Genomic DNA, 22191 nt, shown 5'->3' with positions numbered 1-22191 from the left:
CTTACAGACATCCCAACATACAACAATTTCGAGTTGCAACCAGCTCCAGCCATAAAATTTTGCCCAACTTGCATCCGGAGCTTCAAGTTGCGACAGGAAAAAAGCAGGGAGAAAAGGCGTTGGTAGGCGAAGAGGCTGCTTCTTTGTAGCGCTTTCGCCCCAACGATTAAAGTGAGTGCATCACAGGAGGCTTGGGACTGCCTGAAGCTGCTTTCTGCTCCTGAGTAAGTACATTTACAGTGGTGCCTCGCAAGACCAATTTAATTCGTTCTGTGTGTAATGTCTTCTTGCGAAAAATTTGTCTTGCGAAACGCGTTTTCCCATAGGAATGCATTGAAATCTAATTAATGTGTTCCTATGGGCAAAAAAAGTCAGAACAAAGTCAAATTTGGTTTACAAAGGGTTTATTAAGTGCTCTTTAAAGCCATACATATTGTGCAGATGATATAAAAATGTCAATCAAAAAACTTTAACTTTTTAAACATCATAGAAAAACATTTCAAAATCAGTTAACATGAGGCAGGAGCAAAAATGCTTCTTGCGAAGCACGGCCATAGGAACATTTGTCTTGCGAGTCATAACCTCATCGCCAAAACCATTCGTCTTGCGAATTTTTCATCCCGTGAGGCATTTGTCTTGCGGGGCACCACTGTACTTTGTTTTGCAGGGTGGGTTTGGGGGGTTATATGTTTCTGTGCTAAGTAAAATATGTACCCAATTTTGTATCATTAAGTGCCAACTGAAAAGCCCTACAAGCAATTTTTGTTTCAGTGGTTAAAAACTGCTCTCCAGAAGTATGAAATTTCAGTTCTTTAAAATGGCTAATTCTGACCATTTTACTGAAACAGAGGAGCCACTTTCTTCCTCTAACTGCTCCAGTGGAAGCCCCAAATTTTGCTTTCAAACAAATATGTATCAGTCCATTAATGTTTACTTGCTTTTAATTATTTCACTGTATTTTAATTAGCATATAGTTTAATTGTTTTTAGTGTTTAACTTACTGTTTTTAATTCCTATTCCTTTGAATACTGTGAGCTGCTTTGGTCCCCTTATCGGGAGAAAGGTGGCCTGCAAACAAAAGCAACATACAGGCAAGACAGACAAGCTACATTGCCGGACAGGGAACCAGGGCTCAAGCTCACCTTTGTACAAACAACTATCACAGGTATCCCAAGGTTGTGTGTCAGGACATTATCTCCAAGTGGTAGAATAACATTTTCGTCCTCTTGTCCTGGTGGACCTCTTCTTTGCGGTGATCCCTGATAACCTTCCTCAGGTTCTACATATTCTTGAAACGCCTTCACAACTGAGAATAAGGAAAGAACAGAACAGAGGAAAATGAGATAAAAAAAGCAGTACCTTAAAATTATGCTGCTGTAAATAGGTTTGAAATTGCCATCAGTCAAAGAATTTAGACAATTATTTTGTAGGCGTCACCAGTTTATCTTCCATATCTTTTGTTTTTCACTTAGCCCCCACAAACATACACAGTCATCATCTCGGAATGTAGTTTTCACTAAGGTTTTTGATATAGTATTCAAAAATTATTTGAGTATGTCTTGGTTTGAAACTTCAATGCTGCAGCAATTTATGAGTTCCAGAAATGATAGGAACATAGTTTTTGATTGAGGAAGACAACACCGATTTGTACATCAGACTTGGTGACTCTTTCCACAGACTCCATGGACAAAATGAAGATCTTCAGAAAATACTTTTTTGTTTTGTTTTGTTTTCATTGTTTGGATTTTTGTAATTAGAGCACGCCCTTTTGAATCATTGGAATCTACAGAGGAGGTGGCTTACCAAATCCCCAGTGATTCAATGCAGCCAACTCTAGTGCAACTTACTATGCTAAGTAACAGCATTTCAACTACAGAATCACAAAAGTAAAGTCGAAAAGGATCCTGGACATCATCTAGTCAAATCCTCTATCAGGGAAGGGAATCCGCATCTAAAGGATGCCTGACAGATGGTCATCCAACCTCTGCTTAAAAACCTCTGACAAAGAAACACCGACTAATCTCAAAGCTGCATTTTATATGTCACCCTCCACATGCATGGACAACTCACCAGTACTCTACCCTCTTTTCTTTGCCAGAAGCCAGAAAGAAACACCAAAAGAAACATTCACAGCAAGAAGCAATGCTCCATCTCTTAAGTTTCTGAGCTCCGATATTTACTGAGATGTTTCCATGAATAGCCTCTTGGGGACAACCACAGCATGTAAAAAACCAATATCTTGCTCTCCTTAGGGTGATTTTTTCCTCACACATCCCGAAGCTACCGTTATAGCTGTCATGACAGGTCTCCGAGGGCAGGGGTGGGGAGGGCAGACCACCAACCCTTCCACTCCCTGCCTTTTTCAACCGTTCGCTTCCATTTCGGCAGAGGCAGGTCTGCCACAATTGCTGCAAGAAATGTTACAACCAGGGAGAAGCATGAATAGCTAGCTACGCATTTTACTGAAGTCCGAAAGCAGGCATTTAATTTCACCACAAAAGACAGTAGCTCATGGTTTAACTCACACAGCAAAAATAGAATGATGTCATCCCACTGCAAACATCCTTATGTGGTTGAGGAAGAAAGGGCTGAATTTATCCACCATATTTAAGTTTATTTCTTAGTTTGACGGAGCTGAATAACACAGATTTGAAAAGTCAGAGAAGGCAGACTACCATTTTAAAATGAGCAGAACACAAGGTCAAGGGCAGACAGCAGATAACAATTTTTTAAAAAACATAAGTTTTTTAATGTAGATCTGATTTTTTTTATTTGACACAGGATTTTTTAATTGTTATTATTGAAATGCTTGGGTTTTTCTTAAAGGCCCTATATTATGGTAGTTTTAATCTAATATGTGTTACAGCTCACAGATCTCATTATGGAATAAGGATTATAAATTCTAATTCTCATTCTGTATTAGGAAATAATATAGTGATATCATCTTTTCAAGAAAGTTCTCTAAATCAAGCTGAACAGTTTTCAAATTCGAATCTCAATGTTTTATGATTTTGCCAGCTTCTCTATATATTGTTTAGGCTAATCTTTCTATTTCCCCCAATATTCACTAGTGTATACCATCAGAAAAATATACAGTCCTCAAACTGAATTTGTGTTTCAGAAATACATACTTGTTAACATCAATGTATCACCATTAGCCCTATTTTCCAAATTTGATTGAATTTATTCCCAGATATTTTTCCCCCTCAGCATAAAATAATGTTGGAAATTCTTGGAGCTTTGTCAAAATCTCCAAGATTGCTTTCAAATGCTCAGAGTGCCTCAAATCCTGCTTCTTCCTTTACAGCAGCAACCCTATTTATCCCAACTTTGTGTAGACAAAGCCAAACCCTTACCTCTCTCTCTGAAAGTGCATACTTTCAGACACTGGAAGTTGTCACTGAATAGAGGGTGACTGGAGGTGGAGTCCATCTGGGCAAGGAGATGGTGAAAAATATGCTTTAAGATTATAGCAAGCGGGAGTGTACTTTTTCATGTGAAAAAAAATCACATGATTAAATCAGTTTTTTTCCTGAGAAATGATTTAAATCATGGTTTAAAACAATTTGATTTAAATCAAATCTATGTTGCTCTAAATTAAAAGTTCCATTACAACTATTCAGCTCACAATATTCAAAAAGAAATGGCCATTAAGACCATCTAGTAAACTGCCCAGCTGGCCCTGATCTCTTTATTGTGGAGCCACAACAAACAGAATGATGCCATCTAAAATTGCAAAGGCAGGCCTTTCCTGCAATGGCACCCAAGCTCTGAAATACTCTCCTTCAAGAAATTCAAGAGGCAAACTGATTTTTATGGAGTTCTTAACAATCTCTTTTGGTGGGCTTTCTCTGCCCATGAGCAATTATTTCAACCTAGTCATCAATACACTGTAGCTCATGCCTTTTCACAAAATTCTTTACTATCTCTGAAAGCTTTTAAATTGTTTACAATGCATTATATTGTGTTAAACACACTTAACTCGAAGCCTAGAGATGTTATCATGTCAACTGCAATGTAAATATTGTAAATAAATTTGATTTTAAGTTGGATACCAATCATCTGCCTTTGAGAACTTACATGCTGGAGAATGCCAAACGGTACTTGTGACTCTTTAGGCGTTATCCTCTTAAAACTAATGTTGTTGGTGGCTACAAGGCAGCTAATGTCACGAGACATTTACTGGTTCCAGTGACCACTTTTAAACTTATTTCTAGAATTCACTAAAATAAGTTACCACTGTGCAGAAAAGCTGCTAAGTCCTATTTGTTCCTATGAACTTTGAGCTAGCTACTTGCAAGTGAATCTGGGTGGTGAGCAGAGTTTTGGCACCACTATTGCAATTTAACCACTGCACCACAAGGCTCCTCACAATGTCTCAGACTGCCACAAATTTTTAACGATGTCCAACCATTACTTAAATTTAAACAACTCAGGCATGTAGGGTTCACATGCCACTCTGCAACTGTTGCAGCAAGACCATGGAGGATAATTAAAAAAAAAAGATTTCTTAAAATTTTCTCACAAAAGTGGAATATCATATATCTAAAAGGCATGATTGTCTTCTGTAACAAGGCATGGTCTCTCTTACAGCTTGTTTTATCTAGAATTCCATTTGTTTTTAAAATGACATTTTTTAGAAGTTAAGAAGTACAAAATCAGGCAATAATTTCTGGTTTCATCTGGAGGAAGTGCTACAGAACTCCAGAACTTGTCCACTCTGCCTTAAGTTCCCTGCTCTTGATTATATTGTATTTCCATTGCCTTTGGTTCATGATCAGATGACAATAAAGCAGCAGAATTACAGTCTTGAGCTCCCTTTTGAAGATTTTAATAACTGCATCAAAATCTTGTATATGTGCTCCCTATTAACGAAAAAGATCTGTTATTTGAAAATGCTGTCAAAGGAAGCTCCTTAGTTAAAATGTTGCCACTATCGTAACACCGACTAGCCATGATACATCAAGACAAAACACATGGCCAACCTCCTTGGCACCAAGCATACACCATTGTTAAAAGTCTCCCCCACAGCAAGCTTCAAGCCACTGAAGCAACAAGAGCTCAGCAAGACTTTGAGTGCAACTATTTGAGCCCTACAAAACTTTTTTATCTGCTCTTGAAGTATTTCATGTAAGCAGTGTTAAAAAATCTAATGTTAAAAAGAGACCATACATTGGGGCTCAATAGCCAAATACACTTTTAAAAGACCAAAAAAATGAAGCATACTAATTTAAATGACACAAAGGTTCATAACTGGTTGTTTATCCATTGTGCCTGGACAAAGCTACTGAATTCTGCAAGGCTCCAAAAAGTTGCAAGAGGTATAACAGCAGTGAAGAGATGCTCGCCAATACACCCAGGTCCGCTGTTAAATACCTGGGTTGAGACTGCATGTGATCAAACAAAGAATAAAAATATGGGCCCCGACCACTTCCCTCATGCAGTGCTACATTTCTGGCCTCCACCAGACTTCAGTAGAGGAAAAAGTGCTTGTTCACAACGCAATTAAAACTAGTGAGGGTGAAGGAAGAGTCTCATTATAATATATAGCAGGATGGAAAGAATTTGGTCCTCCAAATGTTCTAAACTGTAACTCTCAGAATCCCATACGAACAACTATGCTGACTTTTGGGAACAGAAGTTCCAAATACTTGGAGGGCCAAACATTTCTCAGCCCTGATACTATGTTTGTGAACCATGTCCTGATTGGAGTTTTAAAAGGATGAAATTGTTGGAAAAGGACTCTGATAATCACTATTCAAAATGCTCAAGAAAGAAAGCACTTCATTCTTGAGGAAGTTCACCTAGTCATCTGAGCATGACTAAGACTCTGCAGCCTGAGGACATTTTAGCAGAGATCAGGCAGGACTACTATGAATGTTCCAAGTGAAACAAATGACAGCCGCAAAAACACATTTCACACAAGTTAGAGCAAAAGGCTAAATCATGCAAGTGTGAAGCTGTACAGAAAATAAGAAGAAAAAGAGAGGATTGGCCCTACTTCCAGTGTCAAAACCCCATGAACCTTTACATTAACAGAGACCGCAGGAAAACACTAGAAAAAACGGGGGATTGGGGGAGAGATGGCCTACTTTAAATGTCACCAAAATATCAACTCATACTTGATTATCAGCAGAGATTGCAGGCAAACACCAGAAAAATTAAAGGATGGTTTCAGTGTTACTGCCCAACCACTAAGAGCATGCTACCATTGGTGACAACTGAGAAAAAGAAAAGTTGATTCCTTCACAACCTGGGAGATCCTCACTTCCATAATAATTAACCTTCTGGCATATTTTTAAATATATACAGTATATACAGGCCCATAGCAGTATAAGTTCTTGAAGACAACATTCTTTAAAGAAACATCAATGTGTCCTGTTCTCAAAACGAACACACTATTCATCTGAACACTCACCCAATATAATCCCAAGATTTCTGTATCTTTCTCTAAAAGGATAAAGAATAGAAAACTGTTTGCTTTCAAGCCTTGGAGTTCTCAGAATGCCAATCTTCACTAATCATTTGTTCACTGAACAAACACAGAATACATGTTCCTTGAAGCAATACTCATATAAGCAGTTATAGTTTCTGTTTGAAACTTATCTGTAGCAAAGTCAGCCAACCAAGCACTAGTGACAATCTAAACAAAAACGGCTAAGCTGGAAGTGCCCACAGTCTGGCACTGAATAAGGCCATTACATGTGAGCATCTCAATATACTGCTTAAAGATGGGGGAGAGGTTCAGTCATGCATTACTTACATTTCTGTTCCATGTCTCTCATCTCCTCAGGAGGAATTTTCAGCTTATCAATATGTTCACGCAATACACTTGTCCACTTCTGTAAGGATTCCATAATCGTCCACGGCCTAGACATATCTGCCGCAAAGATCACAAGGGTCTCTTGCAATGTGTCTGCTGAAACAGCAAACTTCAAGAGACCTTTATGGTACAAATCCCCATCAAGAATCCAGACGTTACAGCGAGTCTGATCTGTAAAAGAGGGGGAAAATCTTCTCATTAGGAGAGGAGGCCTCTTAAAATGTGTAACATTTTTATTAACAGATACAGATCATCTATGACTAGAAGATTTACACATTTCCTAACTGAAAATGTCTAAGTTACTCTTAATTCTGGTTAAGTATATGACAGTTAGGACAAACATTAGTACAAAGTCTAATTTATAGATGGGGATCCTTAAACCTTTCAAATGTTTTGAACCGCAATTCCCAAAGTCCCTCATCAATGAAAGAGGTAAAAATAACTATTTAAAATTTAAAGAATCAATTTTTAAAAAATGAAATCAGTTTTTAAAAATTTTATTAAAACTTTATTCTGCTTAAAAAGCCTTATGTAGTTTTAATTTAAAATATTTTGTATCTCTATGATTTTATTGTGGAACAGGTATTATAATTACTAATTCTACGAGACAAAACATTCAAGTATTTAGAAACAATTTTTGGACTGTGCACCAACCTGCAGTCCTCAAACTGAGTTTCTGTCTCTAGAGATATATACTTTTTAACAGTATTTTAAGGACATATGAAATGACAGACCCAATTAATTCTATTTTCCAAATCTGACAAAAGCTATTCCTGAAGTTTTTTCCCCCTCTCAATATGACATAATACTGGAAATTCTTGGAAGCCCTATGAAAATCCACAGGATTGATTATTAAAATCTTTGGCCCTGCTCTCAATAACTTCTTACAGAAATGCTGATTCAGAACGGCAATGTGGCTATTGTCCCCCTGCAACTTTGAGTAAACAAAGTCAAACCCGTACTTCCTTCTCTTACAGTGCATGCTTTCAGACACTGGAACTATCATTGAACAGAGGCTTAATGGAGGTGGAATCAATCAAGGCAAGGACATTTATGAAATACATATACTGTAGTAAACATGTATTAGCTTCACACTTTTCAGTGCACTTTTGGGAGAGGGGAGCATATGATTATACAAAGTCTTTCTGAGTAGTGATTTAACTTGTGATTTAAATCTACAGTGGAGCCTCGCAAGACAATTTTAATTTGTTCCGTGAAAATCGTCTTGTAAAAAAATTGTCTTGCGAGGTTCCCCTATGCATCGCTCTCAAAAAAAAAGTCTTGCGAAGCATCGGTCTAAAAAAAGTCTTGCGAAAAATCGGTTTAAAAAAAGTCTTGCGAAACACTGTCCCAGAAAAGAAATCTTGCGAGGCACCATAGTGATTGCAAAAACCAATCGTCTTGCGGGTTTTCTGTCCTGTGAGGCAATAGTCTAGCGAGGCACCACTGTATTTGAGTTAACTGTATTTGAGTTAACTTAGCTACACTAAGTGATACTGAAGACTGCTGCCGACCCAAACATAAGGGTGGTACAATGGCTCCCCATACTTCACCTAAACTCAGTGCTGCATGGAGGGAGAGTTGTTTTTACCTGAGTATTAGTAATAGGTATCCTTCCCTAAAGGTGTAGTCCACAGTATTAAACTCTAGGAGTTCCACACCAGTACTTCTGAATGTACACCCAATATCTTACCACTCACTGGAATTGAGGAGTGAGAAAAAAAGGAATCCCAGATAAACACTTCAAGAATCCATTATCAGAGCTAATGTAAAATAAATGACTTGCCTAAAACCAAACAAAAAAGCCCCTGATAATGACGAAGTGCTCAGTGGGAATTAATAGAGTGTATCTTAATTTTCTAACAGCCATGCAACAAGAGTATGAAACACATGAAGCATTATGTTTTTTCTTTTTCAACTTTCATGTGTGTTTTAAGACCAACTGATGCAATAACAGCTGTAAATCCTATACATGCAACTTAGGCTCATGAACAATTTACAGCCATGGATAACACAATAAAAAGATACCAGCAATACAACTGTGCCTGTGAAAATGAGCAAGCCTTTTTACATTAAGCAAAAAGGAATGCAAATAAAGAAAATACTTCACCATCTCTATCTTCATCGTGGATGTTTAGGTACAAATATTCCAGGCCTCTTCCTTTCTTGCCATGCTCTGCTCCTTGTATCTTAGTCATCAGTGTTGTTTTGCCTGAGCCATCATCACCTGCCAGTAAGTTTGTAGATGAGAAAAGAAACATCAAGAAGCTAATATTTTACAGGGAAAACAAACATTCATGGTTTTGAGCTGGGAATTTAAGACAAGTACTGGAGAACTATCTAATTTATTCTGTCATTGCATCATAGAATCACAGAATAATACTGTTGGAAGGGGGCTATATAGCCACTGAGTCCAATCACTTGCTCAATACAGAAATCCAAATCAAAATAGATCTGACAGATGGCTGTCCACTTTTCTTTTGAATGCCTCTAGTGCTGGAGCAATAGTGCGTGTTGTGCTGGATAGAGTGATAGACTCAGAAGGCTTGTGTCCAAGTCCTGCTCAGCCATGGAAACTCAGGAGGCATTGGTAAAACCATTGTTTCAATATATCATTTACCTTGAAAACCCCATTAGGATTGCCGGAGTCAGATGCAACATACAAACACACAAAATAAGGAGCAGACCCATTACAGATTGACGTCTCAGTCACGCAGTTTTTAAAACATTAAATACTTTTATTCCATTTTTATTTTTAATATTTTGAATGGTTTTCATTAAACTAATTATCTGAACTATAAATCTTATGTTAACACACTGGGTTTAATTTACTCCGATAGCAAAAGGAATACAAGTTCAATCAAAGGTAGGAGAGCATTCTATTAAGTCCCTCTAAATAGGCTTTAAATCATTCTTTTTCTTTTATCATTCTGACCTATTTTGAACAAAATGCAGTATTCCTACAAGACTAAAAGCTTTTCACTATTATTCACTGGTACTTACCAAAAACAAGAATATTTTTGCCTGACGGTAATTTAGACCTGGACCGTGTAGAAACTTCACTCAATATTGAGAACCTGTATAAAACAAATTATTTTATTAGTTTGACAAATTAGCTTATTAGATATTATACAAATGAGGTGAAACAAAATTAATGGAATAGACATAGACAAAAACATTGAGAAGTTTTTAGAAGTATTTTTTTCAGATTTTCTTATGCCTTCCCATCTCTGCCTTGGGTATTGATACCTATTGATATAAATATCAATAACAATGTTATTTCTGGTTCCATTACAGTATGCTTCTCCTTCCAAAAACTGGGGAAAACCCAATACTTAATGCAAACATGTTAACATGTATGTGCATATCAAAATAAAACCTTCCTCAGACAAATGGAGCTAAATTCTGTTCTTCATACAAACAACAAAAATCACAGGAAGTAATTGATATCTCAGATCAAGCAAGACAACTCCTAAAATGGTATTGACAATGAAGACCTTCCTTGCTGGACCTAGGAACTGCCAAGTTATTTCAAATTCTAGGACTAAAATCATATTTTGTCACCACGATCGTCCATTGCCTTCTGACAAATCCTCTGTTTCCAAATAAATAATCTTGTTAGTGACTCTGTATGTGGACAGGTGGTTAAACTATCTACCTATTCCATAGTCCAACACCCTTAAGAACATAAGAAGAGCCCTGCTGGATCAGGCCAAGGACCCATCTAATCCAGATTCCTGTGTTTCACAGGGGTCCCACCAGATGCCTCTGGGAGCCCACGAGACGAGATACCTGCCTCCTAACAACCTTCCCCTGTATCTGGCATTTTATGTTCTGCATCCTTAACCAGATACAGTTCTGCAAAACATAAGGCTTGCAAGGAGAATGACCAGAGGTTTAAGATTATATAGCATAAAGGCTCCATTTAGTTGCAAATTGGTAGGCTTTGTAGTTATAGGCATCAATTTGTATCAACACTCATTTAGAAATGCACGGTACAAAAATATTTTAAATCAATTATTTAACTTGCTTTTATAGTTAGTTCAACAAAACAGTTTATGTTCAGAAGAACTGCCATGTCATTGGGGCTGAACTTCAAAAAACTCAATTCCGAGGCATCAATGGGGAATATTTTAAGATAGGGTTTTCCCCTTCACAGCACTGCAATGACATTCAGCAGCAAAGCAGTTTGGGGAAACTTGACCTCTCATGCTGGTGGGGGGGGGAGAGTAAGGTAACTGATACTTTCACTGCTGACAGTCTAGCATTAAAACTGATTGTTCTGTACTACTCTGCTCAAGTGGTAAGTAGTGCAGTTTTAAATCCATTAGTCTCTTTCCCCAACAGGCATTTGGCTTAACAGCTGAAATGAATCACCAGGAAGCCAAAAGAGATACACAATAACAATTCCCACCTTTACATCTTATCCATTTAGCAACTTCAGATGAACCTTTTGGTTTTACAGAATTCTTTAAAACTTTTTTTAAAAACCATCATTGTCTAATATCATTGTTTCAAAAGTTTCACTATGGTTCCCTTCTAGTAATGTGCAGTGAACTGGTCTCTCCACTAGAATGCCAGCACAGATGCTCATCAGTAATAAATGCTCAAATCCCCAACCAATTAAAATCTCATTAGCAATGTGCGTATTAACCTTTCCTTTACCCTCACTTAAATTCTACTGATAGCCTTAATTCAAATCCTAGATCGCCTTCTAGATCACAAAAATGAGGCTAGAAAAGCCATTTTAAAGGCCAGAGTTTTGTTAGTAGGCCTGAAGAGATCAGTCTAGAAAGGGAACACGATCACACACAAAAATTACTCAGGCTTCTTATAAGTAACATTTCAGTGTGGCCTTTCATACATTACAATTCACTTCATCAGGCACAGAGCACAACATTAAGTATCCAGAATCCTATTACTTACACACATTCCTGTAAATCTCAGCTGCTAACTGCCACAAATTAGCCTGATGGACTTACACTGACATAATTTTCCAAGTGGATTCCAGTCATCACATTTTAAATACACTAAGACAGAATGAAGACAGAGATGGGGAAAAAAACAAGAACATGTCCTAAATTTCTGTTCATCCAAACAATAATACTGTACTGTGAACATTTCAGCTCAGTTAAAGCTGCAGAGGTGAGATTAGGTTTGGGCTGCATTCACACGGACAACACTGGGTTCTGCACCCATCTATGTTGTTATAAGTATGACACCACGATTTTGCCTCCTCGCTTTTTCTAACAACTCTGAATGCCAATGATGGTCGCGATTGGGGGGGGGGGGTTCTCGCTAGGATGAGAGACTTCTCCGGACGCAGGCGGTCCTGCTCCTGGGCCTCCAACTGGGGGGGGGGGGGGACGAGTCCCGGCTCCACAACAAGAGCCTCAAGGGGGAAAAAAGAAGGCAGGGAGAAAGTAACGGGGAGAGACCGGGCGGCTTCCTTCCGGGAAAGGCTCTTCCCGACCATGCCTGCCTCTCAGTGGCAGCCCAACTTCACCTGCATCGCCGTCCTCGCCCAAAGGAGCCCCTGAGGGAGGGAAGGAGGGAAGGCGGGCGGGCGGGTCGGGGGCCCCGATCCTTCTCTCAATTTCTCCCCCCCTCCCCGCCCCCTTGATGGCGCTTCAGCTGCAAAAGGCGGCCCCTCCCGGGCCCGGAGACAGCCAAGCCGGCTCTCCCTCCCTCTCAAAGAGGAGGTCTGTGGAGAAGGTCTAGCAAAGGCGCTGGGGAGAGCAGGCAAGCGAAGGCTCCTCTCCTCCTCACACACACACACACACACCCTTCCCGGACAAAGGCTACTCCCTGCAAGTTTTGGCCCGCCGGACCCTCTTTCCCGGGGGCCAAACTCCCACTTCCACGATGATCAGGCAGAAAAACGAGAGGCCTCCGCCCGGCCCTGCCCAGCGCAGCCTCGTACGGCTCCTCACCAGAGGCTCTGGCCTTCCTCCTCCTCGCTGGGCAAGTCGGCAGCCACAGGCCCGTCCGGCCCCAGCAGCTTCTTCTCCGCCAGCACCGGCGCCATCTTGCCAACAGCATCCACCACAAAGAGTGACCTCATCCGCCCAGGCCCTGTCAGGAGGACCCCGCCTTTCCCGCACGGTCAAACCCCCGGGCCTCTCTCGGCCGCGCCGATGCCTGCTCGCCGGCTCCCTTCGCCGGCTCTTTCTCCGCGCCGGGCTCCCACTGACACATGGGTTCCCTTCAGTGGCACTTCGGCCACGCGCGAAGCAGAGGCTTCAAGGCGGCATTCCGGCCGGGCGACGGAGAGAGCGGCTCCTTCTAGTCAGGCGGCGCTTGGGCACCTAACAAGCGCGGCTCCCCAATCGCGACGGTGAGTTCAGGGTTTTAGAGGCCGCCGCCCAAGGGTTTGTTCGAAACAGAGCCCCCTCGTGGCCGCGTGGAGCGCTGCGGGGGCCGTCGGCGACGCCCAGGAAGGAGCGCGGGAGGAAGGCGAGCGGAGGTTGAGCCTCGCTTCTTCCCGCGTAGCTGAGAGATAAAAAGTGAGGGGTGTCATCTTGGTCAAAGCCCCGGACGGCCGCGTCGTTTTGTGATAACCCGAGGCGGAATTCGTATTACTGTACAGTATTTTTGTCAACTACACAAGCAAAGTTGGCACGCTTTATAATTACCGTATTTTCCCATCTAGTACAATGGTTCGGAGCTCAGAACAGAGCTTGGAATTTTAGGTTTGAATTGAAAGTGAATTCATTGTCATCAGAAGATGTCAATACTAAGATAAGCATATAATGAACATTTATAATTCATTATTTAAGTTGTCCGTGCTCAAACGGAATTTACAGGATCCCTTCATCCTTGACAATGGACGTATTTGCTGCTTTGTCATGTTCCAAGGCATGATCCTATCTCGTACATCTGAAAAGGCAAGGTTCATCTGCCCATTCCTAGAGAAAAAGGCACAAACCACACACTTTCTAATGATTGGTCCATGGAATTAAAAGCAAACAGCTCTCCAACTGTTTTTCTATAGATTTTTATAGAAGTGTGGGAATTTGGACCTTTGGATTATATCTCTCAGAATCCCCAGGCAACAAAGACAATAGTTGTGATGTCCAGGATATTGTGCTAACTTCAGTCAAAGAACAGTAATCTGTATACTGTACCTCTAGATTTTTTTTAACACACTGCTGTAAAAACTTTAAAGAAGGATAAACAGTGACAGACAGCTTAATTTCCTTGCCCTGCATGGCTATTTCAGGTCCTAACTCATATACACACCACCTCCACTAGACTATCACATAACTAAAAACTACTGCCTTTCACTGTCCCATGGATAATTTAGTTTCAGAAATATTGCTAAGGGATTTGAACAACACCTTCAGTATTTAAAATAATTTGAAGCAAAACCATCCTCTGACTCAAAGTAAGAAAGGAAGCTTGCATGGCTCACCCAACTTTCTTTGTACAGTAACTTTGACAGTGAATGGCAATGTTTATGGGGAGGAGGCATGCAATATCTTTTTCCACTTTGAGTCAGAGTTAATTGCTTTTGTATGGAGAACAGTTTCCAAAGCTGGGTTGAAGAAAGCTTGGTGACTGCCTATGTGGCTAACCTTCTAGGAGTTGTAATCCAATACACACTATATTTTAGTGTGGAAATTATTGTTTACTAGAGCTTCAGAAGTGTGAAGGTGCTTCCATTTCATGGGGGGGGGGATGAAAATCCATATGCCCTTTCAAAGGACATAGTGATTTTATGATGAAAGAGAAAAAAATGCAAATACAGTGGTATTTTAAAGATTAATAGATTTATTTCATTTTATGGATCAAAATCCACTTCTTCAGACACAAGGAATGAAAATGCTATGTCGCCTGTATTTATACATATTCCTATGATGGTAGTAAAGACCGGTGAGGATGAAGGATGTTAAAAGAATAAGCTTTATTGAACCCTAGTTATTATTATTATTTTGCATTGAATAATACAGTTGGAAGGGGCCTATAAGGCCATCAAGTCCACCACCCTGCTCAATGCAGCAATCCAAGTTCAAGTATATCTAACAGTTGGCTATCTAACGTCTCTTGAATGCCTCCAGACTCAGAACTCATGGAGTTAAAACAGACACTTCTTAAACTACAGTGCCCACTCAACAAACTGACAAAGCCAGACTGGTTGCTAGGAACAATCTAATGAAGAAACAACAATGACCAAAGCAATATTGGCTTCTGGAATAGATGTTTGTGTCTATGGTCTTGGATTCTGTAAAGACTCTGCTCATTTAGATGACATACATACAGATCCCTTAATGATCTTGTGAGCTAGTCTTGACAAGAAAGTCAATAAAGGCAAGGCTACTGGAAAGCTATTCCTAATGCTAAGCACAGACAACACAGGGATATTTTCCTGTCTACAGAAGGGGACATTCAGGCTTTTGGCTAAATATATGAGCGTGTCAGAATGAGCAGTCTTCAGATGGAGATGGAGGCTCATCAGGTGACACAAAGCTGACCAGTGCTGTGCGACAGAGCACTCTAACTGAATAATTTCTTCAGAATTGTTGTCAGAGCTGACACCTGCTGATGGAGACTTATGGCTATAAGGGAAGTATATAGACAACTCTTCAGCAGCCGCAGCAGCCAGGGCCGGGTTTAAAACTCGAGGGAGGGGGCCTTCATACACAGCAATTAAAATACATGGCAAATCACCAGATTTACACATCAAAGTCTGTTTATTGCACATCACTGGTATTTATACATACATAGGTAAAGGTTCCCCTTGACATTTAGTCCAGTCGTGTCCAACTCTAGGGGGCACTGAGCTCATCGCCATTTCCAAGCCACAGAGCCAGCGTTTGTCCCTAGACAGTTTCCGTGGTCACATGGCCAGCACGACTAGATACGGAATGTCATTACCTTCCCACTGTGGTGTTACCTATTTATCTAATCACATTTACATGAGTACATTAGTAGGTTCCTACTACTTACATGCTTTCATACTGCTAGGTTGGCAGGAGCTGGGACAAGCGACGGGAGCTCACTCCATTACATGGACTTGATCTTACGACTGCTGGTCTTCCAACCTTTCAGCATGCCAGTAAAACTCCAAGTAGATTTTTAGGTAAGCCAAATTACAAAGGACATAGCTAAGGTGCTATGTTCTCTTTAGATAACAATGATAACAATGCCGAATGAACTGCATCTAAGAATAATGAAGGAACTGTCTGAAAAGATCGTAGAACCACTGTGTATTGGGTGAAGTGTATTGGGTGAAGTGTCAGACAACTGAAGGAGGGCTAAAGTTATCCTTATCTTCAAAAGGGCAAAGAGGAGAAACCTGGGAACCACAGGCCAGTCAGCATGACATCAATCCAGGAAAAAATCTGGAGCAGATTACAAAGCAGTGACTCTGCAAGGACCTTGGGAACAATGCAGTAATAACTAGAAGGCAAGATGGACTTGTCAAGAACAAATCCTGCCAGAACGATCTCATCTCATTCTTTGATCAGGTAATCTCCTTGTTGTTGCTGTTTAGTCGTTAAGTCGTGTCCGACTCTTCGTGACCCCATGGACCAGAGCACACCAGGCCCTCCTGTCTTTCACTGGCTCCCGGAGTTTGGTCAAATTCATGTTGGTAGCTTCAGTGACACTGTCCAACCATCTCATCATCTGTCGTCCCCTTCTCTTGCTTTCATACTTTCCCAACATCAGCATCTTTTCCAGGGAGTTTTCTTTTCTCATGAGATGGCCAAAGGATTGGAGCCTCAGCTTCAGGATCTGTCCTTCCAGTGAGCACTCAGGGTTGATTTCCTTCAGAATGGAGAGGTTTGTTCTCCTTGAAGTCCAGCACCACAATTCAAAAGCATCAATTCTTCGGCGGTCAGCCTTCCTTATGGTCCAGCTCTCACTTCCATACATTGCTACTGGAAAAAACATATCTTTGACTATGCAGACCTTTGTCGGCAAGGTGATGTCTCTGCTTTTAAGATGTTGTCTAGGTTTGTCATAGCTTTCCTCCCAAGAAGCAGGCGTCTTTTAATTTTGTGGCTGCTGTCATCATCTGCAGTGAACATGGAGCCCAAGAAAGTAAAATCTGTCACTCCCTCCATCTCTTCCCCTTCTATTTGCCAGGAGGTGATAGGACCAGTGACCATGATCTTAGTTTTTTTGATGTTGAGCTTCAGACCATTTTTTGCACTCTCCACTTTCACCCTCATTAAGAGATTCTTTAATTCCTCCTCACTTTCTGCCATGAAAGTGGTATCATCTGAGGTTATTGATATTTCTTCCAGCTATCTTAATTCCGGCTTGGGATTCATCCAGTCCTGCCTTTCTCATGATGTATTCTGCATATAAATTAAATAAGCAGGGAGACAATATACAGCCTTGTCGTACTCCTTTCCCAATTTTGAACCAAGTTCTAACTGTTGCTTCCTGTCTCACATATAGATTTCTCAGGAGATAGATAAGGTGGTCAGGCACTCCCATTTCTTTAAGAACTTTTCATAGTTTGCTCTGGTCCACACAGTCAAAGGCTTTTACATAGTCAATGAAGCAGAAGTAGATGTTTTTCTGGAACTCTCTGGCTTTCTCCATAATCCAGCGCATGTTAGCAATTTGGTCTCTAGTTCCTCTGCCCCTTCGAAATCCAGCTTGTACTTCTGGGAGTTCTCGGTCCACATTCTGCTGAAGCCTACCTTGTAGAATTTTGAGCATAACCTTGCTAGCATGTGAAATGAGTGCAAATGTACAGTAGTTGGAGCATTCTTTGACACTGCCCTTCTTTCATTTTTTTAAAAAATATACTTTATTTTCCAAAATAAGACTTAAAAACATATAAATACAACATCATGTATCTTTAAGATGTAAACATAAATTATAAGCTTAACCTAAAAGCAATCTTATTTAATAGTATAATTTTTCTGGTGAGATCCTATCCATACTATTCATTTTAATTTCTTTACTACGGGACTTTGGCTTTCCACCAGTCATAAATTAAATTCCAGCTTAAGTAAAAAGTTGATATTTTCCATTCCTCTGGCCAGTGCTGAGTTTTCCATACTTGCTGTCATATTAAGTGTAGCACCTTAACAGTGTCATCTTATAAGATTTTAAATAGTTCAACTGGAATGCCATCATCTCCACTGGCCTTGTTGTTAGCTATGATTTCTAAGGCCCACTTGACTTCAGTCTCCAGGATGTCTGGCTCAAAGTCGGCAACCACACTATCTGGGTTGCCCAGGACAGTCAAATCTTTCTGATATACCGTAATTCATCTGTGTATTCTTCCCACCGCTTCTTGCTGTCTTCTGCTTCTGTGAGGTCCCTACCATTTTTGTCCTTTATCACATCCATCTTTGCACAAAATATTCCTCTAATATCTCCAATTTTCTTGAACAGATCTCTGATTTTTCCCTTTGTATTCTTTTCCACTATATCTTTGCACTGTTGATTTAAGAAGGCCCTCTTGCTATTCTTTGGAAATCCTTGCTATTCTTTGGAAGTTTGCATTCAGTTTTCTGTAACTTTCAAATTGAATTCACCCATTCCCATTCATTTTAGTTCACTCACGCCCACAATGTTTATTCTTGCCATCTCCTGTCTGACCACATCCAGCTTACCAAGGTTCATAGATCTTACATTCCAGATTCCTATGCAGTATTTTTCTTTGCAGTATTGGACTTTTCTTTCACTTCCAGGCGTGTCTGCAGCTGAGCGTCCTTTTGGCTTTGGCCCAACCACTTCATTAGCTCTGGAGCTACTTGTCCTTGTCCTCCGCTCTTCCTCAGTAGCATGCTGGATGCCTGCCGACCTGAGGGCCTCATCTTCCAGCGTCATATCTTTTAGCCTTTTGTTTCTGTCCATGGAGTTTTCTTGGCAAAGATACTGGAGTGGCTTGCCAGTTCCTGCTCCAGGTGGATCACGTTTAGTCTGAACTCTCCACTGTGATCTGTCCGTTTTGGGTGTCCCTGCACAGCATAGCCCATAGCTTCTCTGAATTACTCAAGCCCCTTCGCCATGACAAGGCAGCAATCTGTGAAGGGATTAGTTACTCGCTATGTCCCGGACAAGTTTCAAACTTCTGATGCCTACGTATGAAGCCCTACACGGTCTGAGACTATGCTACTTGCTGGAATGTCTTTGTCATCTGCCCAACGCACCAGAGCTTCCCAGACCAAACTCCTTCAAGTAGCCACCTCAAGGGAGACCTGGAAGTCTTCCATGAGAGATTGGACCTTCTTGACAGTGGCTACAATGTTGTGGAACCAGCTCTCGGAAGAGCGACGCTTGTGCCCCTCCCTGTTAACATTCAGAAGACAACTTAAAATATTGCTATTCAGGAAAGCTTTCTACACGGACCCTTGTTTTTATTTTAATAATGGCTTAATTTTTGTTTAATTATTATTTATAAAATTAAAAGATGCCTGCTTCTTTGGAGGAAAGCGATGACAAACCTAGACAACATCTTAAAAAGCAGACACATCACCTTGCCGACAAAGGTCCGCATGAATTTGACCCAATCCCGGGAGGCAGTGGAAGACGGGAGGGTCTGGCATGCTCTGGTCCATGGGGTCATGAAAAGTTGGACACGACTTAACAACTAAACAACAACAAATATCTCTGAAATCGAAAAGAACCTAATACCATGTGGGCAAGATGGAACATCAAGAAGATGACTGCTGATGTCTACTGTAGCTCAAAGATAGTAGCTCTGAATAACATCCCACAAATTGGATGTCTCGGTATCGGACCTGACTGCACTCTACTGTGCCCATTCTCATAAGAAGACATAGGGAACTGGGGAAATTGAAGAGGGAGCAGGAGCCTAAGTGATCTTCGGGTGCAAGGTTAGAAACACAAGAGAAGAAAATAAATTCTGCTAGAATGAGTGAAGAATTTCATACATCCTGCAAAGATTGCAGTGGGTGGAAAGAAACGGGTAGACAGGAGTGGTTCTACACACTGGAACCTGAGCTGGGCTCCTGCCAAGGCTAGAACAGTCAGATCTAGATATTTCCAAATACTCATGCACACATAATAAGAATCATTTATTTGAATCTTAGTGACCATAAGGAAGACCACAACAGAACACCTTCAAATCCCTAATCTATAGGTGAGCAACTGCATCTTTCCAGCTGTTTTTGGAATGCAAATGCCTCAGTCTTTGTAGGATAGGGCTGATGGGTGTTGTAAGCTAGAAACATCTAGATTGATGGTCACACTTACATGTCCTGCTCAAATTTTTTTAACAGCAACTTCAAAAATATTTTTGTCAGAAAAAGAACATTTCTTTATAAAAGAAAAGTCTTAATGTTATAATGTATGAAGTAGAGCAATGGAATTATTTTCATTGCCAATAAACCCACTACCAGCAAGATATGTGGACACACACATTGATTCCCAGGTAAATGAAAATAAAATAACCTATTAATAGAGCACATTAAATGTCCCTGTGTTAATGTTATCATCATACAGAAAAACATTATGGGAAAATCCTATTGAGCATAAACTGAGTCTTGCTCTAGAAATATTTAATTTAAATGAATTGACAGATTTGTATCCCCCCACCCTTCAAGTATTGAGGCTTCCTTTTGGATGAGGAAGCCTTTGAGAGCCTTGGGGCAGGGGAAATTATGCCAGCACTATGACATATGTTATGTTAAGGGCGTGGTGGCGCTGCGGGCTAAACCACAGAAGCCTGTGCTGCAGGGTCAGAAGACCAAGCAGTCGTAAGATCGAATCCACGCGACGGAGTGAGCTCCCGTTGCTTGTCCCAGCTCCCGCCAACCTAGCGGTTCGAAACCATGCAAATGCAAGTAGATAAATAGGGACCACTTTGGTGGGAAGGTAACAGCATTCCGTGTCTAAGTCGCAATGGCCATGTGACCACGGAAGATTGTCTTCGGACAAACGCTGGCTCTATGGCTTGGAAATGGGGATGAGCACCGCCCCCTAGAGTCGAACACGACTGGACAAAAATTGTCAAGGGGAACCTTTACCTTTTATGTTTGAGAAGAAAAGCAGGGCAAAAAAAATTTTTGGCTCTGGTGTGCAGTAGTAGAATACCCAGTGTATTGCAGTGGATAGAGTAATGACTCAGGAGGCCTGGGTTTGAATCTCTGTTCAGCCATGGAAACTCATTGGAATGCAGAACTGGTAAAACCACTCCTTAAATTTCTCACTTACCTTGAAGTCTTATTAGGGTCACTAAATCAGTTCCGACTTGAAGGCACATAATAATGCAGTAATAGAACAGGATTATAAACTATAGTTCAACCTTATATATTTTAATAACATATTTACTATTCAAGAAGATGATAAAGTGAAACGCTCAAATAAAAAACAGGAATACAAACAACAGCATTTTTAAAATATAGTAAGTTTTAGTAGTATTGTAACAATATGTTTGCATTAATTTTTCATATTTTTATGAATAGGTATTTTTAAAACAAGTGCTATATTAGAAAATAGAACACACACTCTTATTTTTTTAGGAGAACTATAGACAGAATCATAGTATCCTTTATCTATCAGCATGCATAATAACATTGGGAAAATGAAATTCTAAATTAAATGCTATTCACTGAAAGAACATACAGCAATCCAAATCCCAAAATAAAAATGAAATGTTATACATAAAACAAATATAAATTCTACATTTTAAAACAAAATTGGTCCTGTTTATGATAAACCTGTTCTTTTCATGTCAAATAATTTTGTTTTCATTCTTCTGTAAGAGAGAAAAAGCAAAGACTAATCAAATTCCAATGCATTAACTAATATGCAGAACTAATATGACATATCATATTAAAATGTACTTTCTGCAATTATCTAAGGTTACAAAAACCCAATTGTCTGTAAACAAGCTATAAGTTAATTTATTTTAGAATGTTGAGTTTGTCATTATTGTGCTGGTATTTACACTGGACAACCAGTTGCCTCAGGTGGTGAAATGCTGGGGCAGCAAATGCGCCTTTTCTCCTATTGCCACCACCCAGACGAGAGGAAAAACAGGAAGCACTATTGCATTACCATCAACCCACAAATAAAGAGAGTGGAAGTGAAGAATAAGACTGCCACTGTCACCACTCATCTTTCCTTCAAAATAAATTAGCTTCTCCTGTTCCTTCTCTGTTTGTTTGTTATTTGGGTTAGGGGGTAGTACAGAACTCCTTTCCCTTCTCATATCCAGGTCTCTTCCACCCAATGAAGACAGAGAGAAGGAATAGCAAAAAAGTGTCTTATTTTAAAGAAAAAAATGAAGTGTCAGCAACAGCAGATGTGAGTGATGCCAGGCAATAGCAAGCAAGGCACCTCAGGCATTATCTCTTGAAAGAAAAGATGGTGACTCAAGCAACCACATGTTGTAGATCTCCTGCCAAATGTCAGCTCTGTACAGAGCTGCT

General features: G+C 40.3%; 2 protein-coding genes across 3 annotated transcripts in view; both read right to left on the bottom strand.

Moving 5' to 3' along the window:
- Nucleotides 1-13004, bottom strand: part of DYNC1LI2 (dynein cytoplasmic 1 light intermediate chain 2) — a 35212-nt gene extending 22208 nt beyond the window's left edge. The window contains exons 1-5 of one of the 2 annotated variants that reach the window (XM_072980422.2): nt 12757-13004; nt 9827-9900; nt 8934-9050; nt 6764-6994; nt 1143-1306 (exon numbers count right to left, since the gene is read on the bottom strand). In XM_072980422.2, coding sequence (XP_072836523.1) covers nt 1143-1306; nt 6764-6994; nt 8934-9050; nt 9827-9900; nt 12757-12887 — 717 coding nt within the window. In that variant the 5' untranslated portion in view covers nt 12888-13004. Of the gene's footprint in view, nt 1-1142; nt 1307-6763; nt 6995-8933; nt 9051-9826; nt 9901-11749; nt 11836-12756 lie in introns of those variants that run through there. The other variant, XM_078380401.1, reaches the window with a different exon arrangement.
- Nucleotides 13005-16846: 3842 nt separating this feature from the next.
- Nucleotides 16847-22191, bottom strand: part of TERB1 (telomere repeat binding bouquet formation protein 1) — a 59946-nt gene continuing 54601 nt past the window's right edge. Inside the window, exon 19 of the mRNA XM_078380400.1 lies at nt 16847-21515. Coding sequence (XP_078236526.1) covers nt 21492-21515 — 24 coding nt within the window. The 3' untranslated portion in view covers nt 16847-21491. The remainder of the gene's footprint in view (nt 21516-22191) is intronic.

Source organism: Pogona vitticeps, chromosome 10 (genome assembly GCF_051106095.1).
Source record: "Pogona vitticeps strain Pit_001003342236 chromosome 10, PviZW2.1, whole genome shotgun sequence".
Lineage (NCBI taxonomy): Eukaryota > Metazoa > Chordata > Lepidosauria > Squamata > Agamidae > Pogona > Pogona vitticeps.
This window is presented reverse-complemented; position numbering and strand designations above follow the sequence as displayed.